The sequence below is a fragment of the Danio rerio genome, chromosome 15 (assembly GCF_049306965.1).
Source record: "Danio rerio strain Tuebingen ecotype United States chromosome 15, GRCz12tu, whole genome shotgun sequence".
Lineage (NCBI taxonomy): Eukaryota > Metazoa > Chordata > Actinopteri > Cypriniformes > Danionidae > Danio > Danio rerio.
In genome coordinates this window covers 19,364,861-19,377,951 of record NC_133190.1, presented here as the reverse complement: position 1 = coordinate 19,377,951, position 13,091 = coordinate 19,364,861, and the positions used below count along the sequence as shown (strand labels likewise).

General features: G+C 37.1%; 1 protein-coding gene across 5 annotated transcripts in view; it reads left to right on the top strand.

Annotated features, from left to right (window-relative positions):
- The window catches only part of hip1 (huntingtin interacting protein 1), an 89,581-nt gene extending 77,871 nt beyond the window's left edge, over positions 1–11,710 (top strand). For 4 of the 5 annotated variants that reach the window (XM_009291565.5, XM_005157432.6, XM_073923323.1 and 1 more), the window contains 9 exons: positions 490–600; positions 695–753; positions 945–1,038; positions 1,122–1,222; positions 2,657–2,762; positions 2,850–2,973; positions 5,904–5,965; positions 7,464–7,581; positions 7,795–11,710. In XM_009291565.5, coding sequence (XP_009289840.1) covers positions 490–600; positions 695–753; positions 945–1,038; positions 1,122–1,222; positions 2,657–2,762; positions 2,850–2,973; positions 5,904–5,965; positions 7,464–7,581; positions 7,795–7,805 — 786 coding nt within the window. In that variant the 3' untranslated portion in view covers positions 7,806–11,710. 5 annotated transcript variants of the gene reach the window in all.
- Positions 11,711–13,091: the final 1,381 nt, after the last annotated feature.

The window sequence follows — 13,091 nt, the reverse complement described above, 5'->3', positions numbered from 1 at the left end:
TACTTAATGTAAATAATTTGTACTATTTTAGTGAATGAAAACAACACTATTAATACCAGTAATTGATTTTATATTGTGAAACGGTATTATCTGTATATAGTATTACACATCATGAAGACCATGATATGCTTAAAGTGAAAATGAAAAATAAACTCCTGTGAAGTCATATCTTTTGGGGCAATCTTTCCGTAATACTGAATTTCAAAATATATTATTTGCAAATTCAAATGTTTAAATATAAGATTTTAAATTGAATAATTATTTTAATAATAATTTGTAAGTCATTAATCATTAGTATGCTCCGATAAATAAAAAACAAGAAAAAGCTAGAAGTCACTAACTGTAAATGTGGGAACAAGCATATTGCATTACTGTACTCCACACAGTTTGCTCTGGCTAAATATTTATAATTTTAGCATATATAGTAGACAGTAAACAAAACATGCTAACCATTTCTTGCTCGTATCCTCTTGTGTTTTGTGTGAGCAGAAGTTGCGTCCTCGGGGTTTGGAGCTGCAGCAGGGGGAGCTGGGAGATCTGGTGGAGCAGGAGATGGCAGCCACATCTGCAGCTGTAGAGTCTGCTGCCGCCAGGATTGAGGTAATCAGACGGCTCCCATTCAGACCGACGCTTAATAAAACATGAAGCGCTCCGGTCCACTCATCTAATGCTTTTCCCCTTTGCTCTCTCACAGGAAATGCTCAATAAGTCCAGGGCGGTTGACACTGGAATCAAAATGGAAGTCAATGAAAGGTCAGACTGACCGAGCCACATGTGTGTTATGAATACAAATACAGTGTTAATTCTCAGTGGATTTGTGAAAATGTCACTTTTTTTTCACTTGGATAGTGCTGCGTGTTTACTGTCACCCCAGACGCATTAGCCGACCCACCCTGACGCATGCTAAACAGGCTTTATTTGTTGCTTTCTGTCGCCCCCTGCAGGATTTTGGCGTCCTGTACAGATCTTATGCAGGCCATCAGAGTATTAGTTCTGTCCTCCAAAGACCTGCAGAGGGACATTGTGGAGAGCGGCAGGGTGAGGAAACCGAACACTTTGAGCAAAACACATGCTAGTGTTGAGTTTAAAACATGTTTCTGAAGTTTCTTGCGTGCTTACAGGGAGCTGCATCTATGAAGGAGTTTTACGCCAAAAATTCCAGATGGACCGAGGGTCTCATTTCTGCCTCGAAAGCTGTGGGCTGGGGCGCAACCATGTTGGTGTGAGTATTTCAGAAATTGAGGGGATGTATGTTGAGCTTGACATGGAATAGCCACAAGGTACTGATGTGGCAATAAACAAACAAACAAACAAACAAACAAACAAACTGAAAATTGTTTTTGAGAAATGTTACGATACGCCAATCTGTAACAATTTAACAAAAACAACAACATTTAATTGTAGATATTTCATATAATCACAATTGTATGAGATGACAATAACTGTGCAGAGTACATTTCATTTAGGAGTTTAGGCTCATAAAAGGAAATTAATGAATAAACATGAATCAAATTTATTAAAATTTTTGCAAATTAAAAGATGCATTTCACTTCACCTTGTGTCAATTACTGTATATTTACACACTGCCTCTAAAACTTTTGTGTCATAAAAAATTGTACAATAGGTTTGATTTTTTTTTTTTTTTGATTCGTTAATTTCCATTCGTAGCAAACATTTTGAGTGGTATTTTGACAATACAGAGCCACCGTACAAGTGGAAGCCAGGTTCCTGGATGCTAATGCTTGCAACACAGAGTGCTTTGACATTCAAAGTAGGGCTGCATGATATTGAAAAAATCTTACATTGCGATATTTTGTTTTGTTGCGATTATTTATTAATACAGTTGAAGTCAGAATTATTAGCCACCTTTCATTTTTTTTTTCTTTTTAAAATATTTTCCAAATGATGTTTAACAGAGCAAGGAAATTTTTACAGTATGTATAAAAATATTTTTTCTTCTGAAGAAAGTCTTACTTGTTTCAGATAGAATAAAAGCAGTTATTATTTTTTTAAACACCATTTTAAGGTCAAAATTATTAGCCCCTTTAAGCTATATTTTTTCAATAGTCTGCAGAACAAAACATCATTATACAATAACTTGCCTAATTACCCTAACCTGCCTAGTTAACCTAATTAAGCTAGTTAAACCTTTAAATGTCACTTTAAGCTGAAAAATATCTAGTAAAATATTATTTACTGTCATCATGACAGATAAAATCAGAAGGTTATTAGAAATTAGAATTAGAATTATTAAAACTATTATGTTTAGAAATGTGCTGAAAAAAATCTTCTCTCTGTTAAACAGAAATTAGGGAAAAAAATAAACAGGGGGGCTAATAATTCTGACCTCAACTGTACGTGTTTTTCAATATCGTGCAGCCTATACATAATTAATAACATCAACCTCACAAATATTCTTTCATATTTGCAGAAAATGTTGACTTTATATATATTTTTTGCTTTTTTCAATTCAAAATTTGATTATTTTACCACTCCACATTTCATTTATTCATCCATCCAGTTATTGTCTGAATATTAAAGGATTGGTTTTTGGGATTCTTTTCTCGTTTTCTGCATTGTGGACATAAAAGAGGTTTAAACCCTACACCGACTGATCTATGAACCATCACCATAATGACGTTATGTTTTCCTGCAGTGATGCTGCTGATCAGGTGGTGCAAGGAAAGGGCAAGTTTGAAGAGCTAATGGTGTGTTCGCATGAAATAGCCGCCAGCACAGCTCAACTGGTAGCAGCATCTAAGGTACAGCACAGATTTAATTAACATTAAAGCAAAGTAATGACACCACATGATGCTAATAATGATATATGATCTATTGCATTCCTTCAGGTTAAAGCGGAAAAGGGCAGTTCAAACCTTTCTCGTCTCCAGCAGGCCTCTAAAGGGGTCACCCAGGCCACCGCGGGAGTCGTAGCATCAACCAAGTCCGGCAAGTCTCAGATCGAGGATACAGGTGAGCACATCCATCCTCATTCCCAGACACATTGAGTTATGCTGCTCATGTGGGAAATTTAGATTCGATTATGGCTCGCAGAATATCCTGAAGATAAATAAATAAGGGCTAAATGAATATAGTAAAAGTAAAAGCAGCCTCATTTTGCTCTCAATGACCTCCACAGTCACATTGCCCTATTTCATATTTAACTATAGCCAAGGAAACTGGTTTATGGTGCCCTCCAGAGATGCAGGAAAAAGCTGCGCACAGTCAGGCTCTCCTCCTCCGCACTGGCTCTTCTCTGATTTAAACAACATTGACCAGTCACATAGATTCAGTGACATTGTGTGTGTCCTTTCATATGCAAATCAGTAGTCGATTTGTTGATGTTTTAGACTCAGCTAGTAAATATTTAGATTCTTTGATCTTGATGTTCAAAATGGCAAACCGATCAATGGACGGTATGCGAATAGTCAGTTTGCATGAATTACATTAATGATCTAATGTATTTGCTTAAATGTGCTGTATGCAACTGTCTAAAGATTTTGCTGTGGCAACACAGGAATTAATTCAAATGTAATGTACACTCAATAAAATTATGTTTGCTGTTTATTCAAACTAGGGCTGCACGATATTGAAAAAAATTGATTTTGTAAACATTTTATTTTTCTGTGATGATTTTGCAATATTAATTCAGTTTTACAAGATAGTTTGAACTGTAGTAGCACTGTTTGATGTTTTTTGTCTAACAGTATTCTGGTACAGAAATTAATTAATCACAATACTGTTCTTACTACTATTTTGTCTTATTTCTAGCCCAAATATCAAAAAATTCTTAGATCAAGTAAAAAAAAATTTAATTTGAAAAATAAGAGTTTTTTTTTTATTAAAACAAGTAAAATTATCTACCATGGGGGGAGTAAAATAATCTCCTTTTTCGCTTTGAAATGTAGATATTTGGACTAGAAACAAGATAAGTATACCACTAAAATATAGTCAAATGAAATTTTGCTCAACATTGCATGTATGAACTATATATTGTGCAGCCCAAATTCAAACTACTTATTTCAGTTAACCTGAAACAATAATTTTCTTGAGGTTTTTGGGACAACTTAATTGTTTTATGCTCAATCAACTTAAATTTGTAAAAACTAACAAGTTATCAGGGCGAGGCAGTGGCGCAGTAAGTAGTGCTGTCACCTCACAGCAAGAAGGTGTTCGCTGATTCGAACCTCGGCTCAGTTGGCGTTTCTGTGTTGAGTTTGCATGTTCTCCCTGCCTTCGCGTGGGTTTCCTCCGGGTGCTCCGGTTTCCCCCACAGTCCAAAGACATGCGGTACAGGTGAATTGGGTAGGCTAAATTGTCCGTAGTGCATGAGTGTGTGTGTGAATGTTTGTGTAGATGTGTCCCAGAGATGGGTTGCGGCAGGAATGGCATCCGCTGTGTAAAAACTTGCTTTATAAGTTGGTGGTTCATTCCGCTGTGGCAACCCCGGATTAATAAAGGGACTAAGCCGCAAGAAAATGAATGAATGAATAACAAGTTATCTTAATTCCTTCATGTTTTCCCAACACAAATTCCATGATTGTGTGGAACCCAACATTTTTACAGGATTTATAAAATGAAAATATCATAGAATTAAATATTCATATTTACTAAATTATTATGGTACTTGTATCGCATTCTGGATAGGTATTTTTGTTCAAAATGTGTATAATATATATTATTATTATTTTTTTTCAATTATATATATATATATATATATATATATATATATATATATATATATATATATATATATATATATATATATATATATATATATATATAATATTTTATAATGCACTCTATTTCTTATATTTTTATAACACTTTTTATAAACACTTCTTTATAATCTTTATAATAAGAAACTTTAGAATCATCTATTATTATTATTTTAACAAATTAAAATCAGTTCTTAAACCTCCAAATCAATATTTTAATCTCTGTTGATTCTTTTAATGTGTCAATAAAACTTCACTTGACATTATTGCAACATAGTGCACCTGTAGTTTGGTTCCTTTTGATGAGAAACAAAGTATCATCTTTCAAATTAAAGTTTATTAAATTCAAATACTGTTTTGAATATGCTGCTCTTTCATTTGTGTGCAGTAACGTGACTTAGTACTACATATAGAACTTAAACAAACCTAATAAAGATTTAATGAAATTGCTCAATCAGTGTTTGAACAAACAAACACATCAATAAAACAGCTTGTAAAAAAAAAAGTCTAGGAACTCTTTTTTTTCCCTGTAGTGATTTTATACAATGTAGATTCCACCATAGCTGCTGTAGAGAAAAATAATAAACGGCACATAATAAAATGTTGCATTGCGTTTATTTACTTCAGGCACGTCATTCTGCATAGTTTATTTACAAGAAAAGAAAAATATATATTTTTTATATTATAATAGCATGCACATTGGTTATACTTTACTATATTTTACTGAACATGTTGGCGATATGTTATTTAACCTATGTTCAATGTTATGAAAATGTTGGTGTATATTTTTTTTATTTTATTTTTATTAAATTTTGATTTAAATGACAATTAAATTCAGTTATTGTAGGTAATATTATAATATATCTGTAAATATTCATTACAGTTAATATAAAGAATAGTGAATTTAAAAAAGTTGCGACTACTTCATTTTGGGGAAAAAAATGTCATTTTTGTCTACATTACCTCTATAATAAATATTATTTATTATGCTTTTCAAAAAGCCAGTAGCCTAATTCACATCACAACAAAACAGGATTAGGGTATTATTCATACTCTTAATCAATAGATAATTTTACTGAACCAAAACTACATTTATACAAGAAAATGTTTAGACATGCGTTAAAAGCACAAAAATCTGTTCACATACTGTAGGTACTTAATGCAGAGCTCTGTCTTGTTTTTCAGAAACAATGGACTTTTCTGCAATGACGCTCACCCAGATCAAGAGGCAAGAGATGGATGCACAGGTGAGTGTGATGACTTGATTTCTATGTTTGTGCTTATATGTCATTCAAATGCATTTTATGTTATGTGACTACAAGTTGTCAGCCAAAATGCATCACTGTTTCCACCTGGTCTACATAGTCAAAGTCAAAAGTCAAAGTCAGCTTTATTGTCAATTCAGCCACATGTACCAGACATACAGAGAATCGAACTTGCGTTACTCTCAGACCCCAGGTGCTTAACATTAATATAAAATATATATATATAAAAAAAGTAGAGTTTAAGAAAAAGAAAATTTACAGTGTATACAGTGCACATAAATGTGGTCTGAAAGATACACATAGGTAATAAAAATTGTAAACAATACAGTGACATTAAGGGCATATAGCTAATGAATGCAAAGTAAACCAGAGTTGTGCAGATAAAGAACAGTATAGTGCAAAAAGAACTTGTAAACATGATAATTGTGATAAAGTGACAGTGACATATTGGGAGGTAGTATGGTGTGTCTGCATAAAGTGACTAGTGTAGTGTAGTTGAGTGTGTGTGTGTGTGTGTGTGTGTGTGTGTGTGTGTGTGTGTGTGTGTGTGTGTGTGTGTGTCAGTCTGTCAGTCAGTCAGTCAGTCAGTCAGTCTGTCTGTCAGTCAGTCAGTCAGTCAGTCAGTCAGTCAGTCAGTCAGTCAGTCAGTCACACACTCAGTCAGTCAGTCAGTCAGTCACACACACACAGTCAGTCAGTCAGTCAGTCAGTCAGTCAGTCAGTCAGTCCAGAGGTGCGAGGGGAGGAGTCTTTCAGTCTGTTGGTCCTGGCCTGGAGACTGCGCAGTCTCCTCCCTGATGGCAGCAGACTGAAGAAGCTGTGCATTGGGTGGGTGGCATCTGCTGTTATGCAGAGGGCTTTACGGGTAAGACGTGTGCTGTAAATGTCCTGAAGGGAGGGGAGAGAGACACCAATGATCTTCTCAACTGTTCTCACTATGCGTTGAAGGCATGGATGTACAGATGGGTCTTTTATGTGATATTGTCAGGACCCTTCCCGCTTATTTAATCACACTCTACATCACACGAGTGCTCGGTTAAGTGCACAAGTACTGTTAAATGAATGAACCCTTGTTGTGGCTCATACAGTAGGTGAGTTGTTGGAATGTAATTGGGATTTGAATGATAATCCAGTTATTTTGGTACAACACAGTCAGCAAACTAAAAATACCTTATTTAAATGTGTTCTCCCACAACACATCCAGAAAAATGGAGAGTCGATGGCATGAGTGTTTACACTAGAAAAGTAAAATGATCAAATGTGTTTCCTGCGGGGATGTCAAAACTTCCTCATCTTCCACTATTAGACTGCACCACTAATCGTGAACACTAAGTGTGAACACTGATACATGGACCCTGGAGTGTTTGAAATCTGTGTCTATCAGAGGATCTGCTGTCCATTTATCTGTTAGTCGATGAAATGCATCTTAAGTGTAAATGGTGTCTCTGTGAACATATTTTGACCATTTCATGTGTGTCAGGTGTTGGTGTTGGAGCTAGAGACGCGGCTGCAGAAAGAGAGAGAGCGACTGGGTGAACTGAGGAAGAAGCATTACGAGCTTGCGGGCGTCGCGGAAGGATGGGGAGGCGAGGAGGAAGGTTAGACGCCCGAGCTCTCTGTCAACAAATCTGCTTAATCCTCAAACAAACAAATAAAAAAAACATCCTGGGATATACAGGGAGGGTGGGTGGAGATTTCAGGCCTAATGCTAAAGGGTTAAGTTAACTGGTTTTGTTGGCTAATGGGTTAAGCTGAAGGGTGTATGGTAGTTTGCTTTTAGGTAATTGTTTCTCTTTTTTGTTTGTCTGCAGGAACGGGTTGAGACTCGTCCCGTTCTGAACCGCGGCCCTGCAGATTGGGCGCTTGAAGTCTTTATATACACACTCTTTCCCTTCTCCCTTTTTATTGTACTTTTTAACTCTTTTGATTTACTTTATTGTACATTAAAGCCAAATAAAAGGTGCTTTTTTTCTAACCTGCTCCCTCCCCTGCTTGTGGAGACGCGAGGAGTGTGAGGATAGTGTGCCACAAATGAAGAAGGAAGTGGATGGCACCATCTAGTGGACAAAGAGGGAAGTACAGGCTCGCTGAACTGTCCGAGTGTTTCATTTCCTCTTCCGCCTTTTATGGAAATGGAGTATCTTCCCCATCCGTGACTGTTTAGAACAATCCTGTCTCATCATGAAACATCCCATGATGCACTGCACAAGGGTGAGTCACCCCATTTTGCAGGAAGTGACACTGCGCTGTCACCCTTTCACAAACAGCAGCGGTGTGCGACTTCCAGCTCTCAAACGCATTCCTTAATGCCATGTAGGATCATCCTCGTCTGGGTTTTTGGACTAAAAAGCGAGCGCTGGATGGAGTATTTGATGACCCACTATGGACTAACCTGAAAACACTAGCAAACTCAACAGAGTTTTTCTGGATTCAGTATTTTTTTATGTTCACTTTTCCCTTGATTAGGCATTAATTTTATAAGAAACCCTACATAGACTTAATCCACAGGCTTTGAACTGTTTCACTGTTTTCACTTTTAGGGACAAAACTCCTCAATAGCTCATCTAACGACGCGTTTCACCAACTTCAAGTCCATGACTGAATATGAACTGACTGTTTATGTGAGACCTCACATCGGGCTAGAGCTGATGGTTTTCTATGGTAATAGTTTCTTCAGCACAGGTAGATGAGGCACCATATTGTATTAGTAAGGGTCTATACAATGGTCTCGTACGGTTTACACGCTGTTAATAGGACAATATCTGTTAATTCCTGTTGTCTTCTTCCAGCTCCTCATCAGCGCACCCCTTCACACCGAGGCGAGGAGAGACATCCGTGCCTTCCAAAAGGGAAAAGGGTCAAGGATCACATTCCCTCAAAAAGACCTTTAAAATTGTGATCTGAGTAGCGTTAGGACCGTGTTTTACAGTTGTCGTTTGGTATTGAGAAGTGAGATCATGAAATCAGTAGAAGCGTGTGTGGTGTGAGAACAGATGTAGCCTATCCCTGTGTTTGTTCAAGTCTGCTGTGTTCGTTTGGTATCGTGAGCTTCCCTTTTCCAGCTTGGTGGATATCTAAAGAAAGAAGAAGCTGTACAGAGCCCTTAAGGGAATACGGTGATGTGGAAAAATGTATGATTGGAGGTAAAGTTGCAGTGTTTTCTAGCAAAAAGCTGCATTCCTCTGGGAAACTTTGCTCTCAGATTTTCAGGGTTGTCTCACAGAAGTATTATGCTCACCTAAGGAACTGCATTCACAGCATTTTCTCTCCACATTGTTTTCATCCCAAAAAATGTTGCGACTCAATGCGATTCTTGCAGGAATGCAAAAGTATTGCGAGCAAGTGCGTTCACTCTTGGACATAGGTCTCCAACTCAATTCCTGGAGGGCTGCTGCTCCAACCCTAATTAAACACAGCTGATCCAAATAATTGAGGTGTTCAAAGAGTCTTGAACAGCTTGATTAGTTTGATCAGCTGTGTTTGATTAGGGTCTGAGCAAAACTGTGCAGGGCTTGGGCCCTTCAGGAATTGAATTTGAGACGTATTCTCTAGGACATGGGTCTCAAACTCAATTCCTGGATGGCCGCAGCTCTGCACAGTTTTGCTCCAACCCTAATTAAACCCCTTGATTAGTGTCATCAGCTGTGTTTAAGACTCATTTGAACACCTCAATTATTTGGATCAGCTGTGTTTGATTAGGCTTGGAGCAAAACCGTGTAGAGCTGCGGCCCTCCAGGAATTAAGTTTGAGACCTGTGCTTTAGGACAGTGTTTCTCAACCATGTTGCTAGAGGACCACCAGCTCTGCATAATTTCCATGTCTCCTTAATCAAACACACCTGATTTACATCATCAGTTCATAAGCAGAGACTGAAAAAGTTGTAATGGGTGAGACAGACAAAGGAGACATCCAAAACATGCAGTGCTGGTGGTCTTCTAGGAACGTGGTTGAGATACACTGCTGTAGGATATGTAGGAGGTTTGTGAGAAAATGTGTTTCTCTTTTCTAGATACAAAAAGGGTTTTCTCTCTGGAGAATACAAAGGTTGTGTGTGCATTTAGACTATCTTGAAGCAATAGGTCCATCATTCTGTGAATGAATGCAGGGGTTCTCTAGGGAAACTGATTTTGTGGGGAAATGCTAACTTGAGGGAAAAGTAAAAGTTTGCTGAGAGATTTTGTGAATGTATGAAAAGTTTCTCTAGGAAATGCAAACATTTGCAGAATGCTGTTTTCTCTAGGATAAGCTGAATTTTTGGCAAAGAATGTGATGTTTTTGTGTGTGAAATCGAGTGAAATCCAGTTTATCAAGGAAACGCAAACTTTTTCACTTTTTTTTTTGTCATTTTTTAGCACAAATCTTGGAAGTTTCTCCGGGAAGGAAGCATTTTTTTGATGAATGCAGAGTTTGAACTTGCAGAAGTTTTCCTATCAAAGACATTTCTCCTTAAAAAAAAAGGAGAAATATTTGAGAATATTTGAGAGAAAAAGTGAGAGTATTTGTGAGTTTGTTGGCAGACTTTTATTTCAGTCTGCATAAAACGTTTTGCGAGTTATTGCAGACGTTTTGCACCCATTTTGTGAGTGAATGCAAAAAAAATGCTTTACAAACAAATGCCAAATTCCCTGCCCTAAAAGTCAAAGTTTAACAAGTGCAGTCGTCGTTAGTATGAGAGAACATTTTCTTGAGTGCTTAATTTATTTTCCTTCAATAGTTTTTTCCTCATTTGCATTCCCTTGAGGGTCTCTGTTTAACTTTTATTTATTTTGCATAAAAAAGTCATTATTTCTTATTACAGTGCAACTACTACCAGAATATAAATGTATCAGTGTACCTTACAATTATGAAGTGTTATTTCATTTATAGTCATAAATTATGGGTGAAATGTTCATTTTTGTAAGCATCTAAATGCAGGCTTAATTTTCATTATGCAAAATATAATAATTTTTTTCTGTGTGTTATAAATAAGACACTTTTGACTGTTTTCATGAGATTCACCCAGAATGAAGATACATGAAAATGATGAAGTATGTTGGGTTCAAGAGGCCACCTCCGTCAAAGCAATGTAGACCACACAGCCTTTAGACCATCACTGTCTGCCAGCAGCACAGCTCTCTCTCAGCAGGGCTCAGCCGGACACAGGGACATCATCTACAAACCATGGTTACCTCAACTTCTCCACAAACTACCAGTCAGAAACTACACACTAGGACATGACTGAGTTTAGAGTCCTCCTGTAGACTCAAGTTGAACAGTTGAGTAAACCATGAGTGAGTGTGTGTGTGAGTGCGTGTGTGTGTGTGTGTGCATGTGTTGTTTAATTCTAATATAATGTTTGGGTGGATGCCGTGTGATTGCGATATGATATATACTGTATATCCCTTATGTTGTGTCTTAATACCATCATATTGTTTCACTCGTTGCACTGCTTCAGCTGTTATGCTAAGTTGCTACACTGGGTATTTAATTTCCGTTTTGTTGGAGTTTGATCATCACTTCAAGTTTTGGTTTATTTCACCATTTAGACTCGGTTGTCTAGTCTTACCAGCTCAGCCAGCCTCTAAACTGCCTCTCACTTTTGTTAATGAAAACAAAACAAAACCGCTCAATAACATTTTGGAGAATATCTTTGTATGATATATATATATATATATATACACTAAAACTATGTGTGGGTTTGTTTTATTTTTCAGTTTTTAAATAAATATTTCACTCATTGATATAATAGCCGGTTGTTTTGTCAGTGTGGTGCTTGTGTGTTGTGTCATTATGCTTGAAATTACAGGCGTTGAGGATTTTGAGGCCTGAGGGGAAAAGTTGTCGATGCAAGCTTGTGCAGTTATCTAGAGTAAACAGCCGGTGAGTTATTCAATTATGTAAAATGATTCGTTCGAGCCCGAATCTGTTGACATGTTGCAGATACCCCACCAGGTGTCACTAAATACTACAGCAGAGTTCATTCACACAGGTCAGAGAAGCTAATCGCGCTGTTAAGACTGAAGAAAGAGACATTATAGGACTTGGATGGTTAACTTTACCAAATCACAAGTGTAAATAAAATGTAAAAATAGCTTGCGTTAAAACCACACAGTATATAAAGAAATTGGTTATACAGTGTGTTCGGAAAATAGCTTTTATAACTTTCATAGCATTCTTTTTCCACTTTTTTTAATGTTACAGCCTTATTCATGAAATTATTACATTTATTTATTTCCTCAAAATTCTACACACAATACCCCATAATGACAATGTGAAAAAAGTTTTTGAAATTGTTGCAAATTTATTCAAAATAAAAAAAAAAAACTGAAAAATCACATGTACAGAAGTATTCACAGCCTTTGCTCAATACTTTGTTGATGCACTTTGGCAGCGATTACAGTCTCAAGTCTATTTGAATATGATGCCACAAGCTTGGCACACCTGTCTTTGGAAATATTTGCCCATTCCTCTTTGCAGCACCTCTCAAGCTCTAACAGGTCGGATGGGAAGCAACAGTATACAACCATTTTCAGATCTCTCCAGAGATGTTCATTAGGATTTAGGTCTGGGTTCTGACTGGACCACTTAAGGACATTCACTGAGTTATTTTGAAGCCACTCCATTGATATTTTGACAGTGTGCTTTGGGTCATTGTCCTGCTGGAAGATGGCCCTAGAGGTCAAGAGCACCCTGAAGCAGGTTTTTATTCAGGATGTCTCTGTACATTGCTGCATTTATCTTTCCCTCTATCCTAGTCTTCCAGTTCCTGCTGCTGAAAAACATCCCCACAGCATGATGCTGCCACCACCATGCTTCACTTTAGGGAAAGCATTAGCCTGGTGATGAGCGATGCCTGGTTTTCTCCAAACGTAAAGCCTGGCATTCAGTCCAAAGAGTTCAATTTTAGTCTTATCAGACCAGAGAATTTTGTTTCTTTTGGTCTGAGAGTTCTTCAGATGCCCTTCGGCAAATTCCAGGCAGGGAGTGGCTTCCGTCTGGCCATTCTACCATACAGGCCTGATTGGTGGATTGACATTAAAGACTTTTTGAGTGCTAAAGTGACAGTGTGCCAATTTTCTTTTGAGTTTTTGCTACAAATGTTTGTTTTTTGATCGAGCACCTGCCTTCA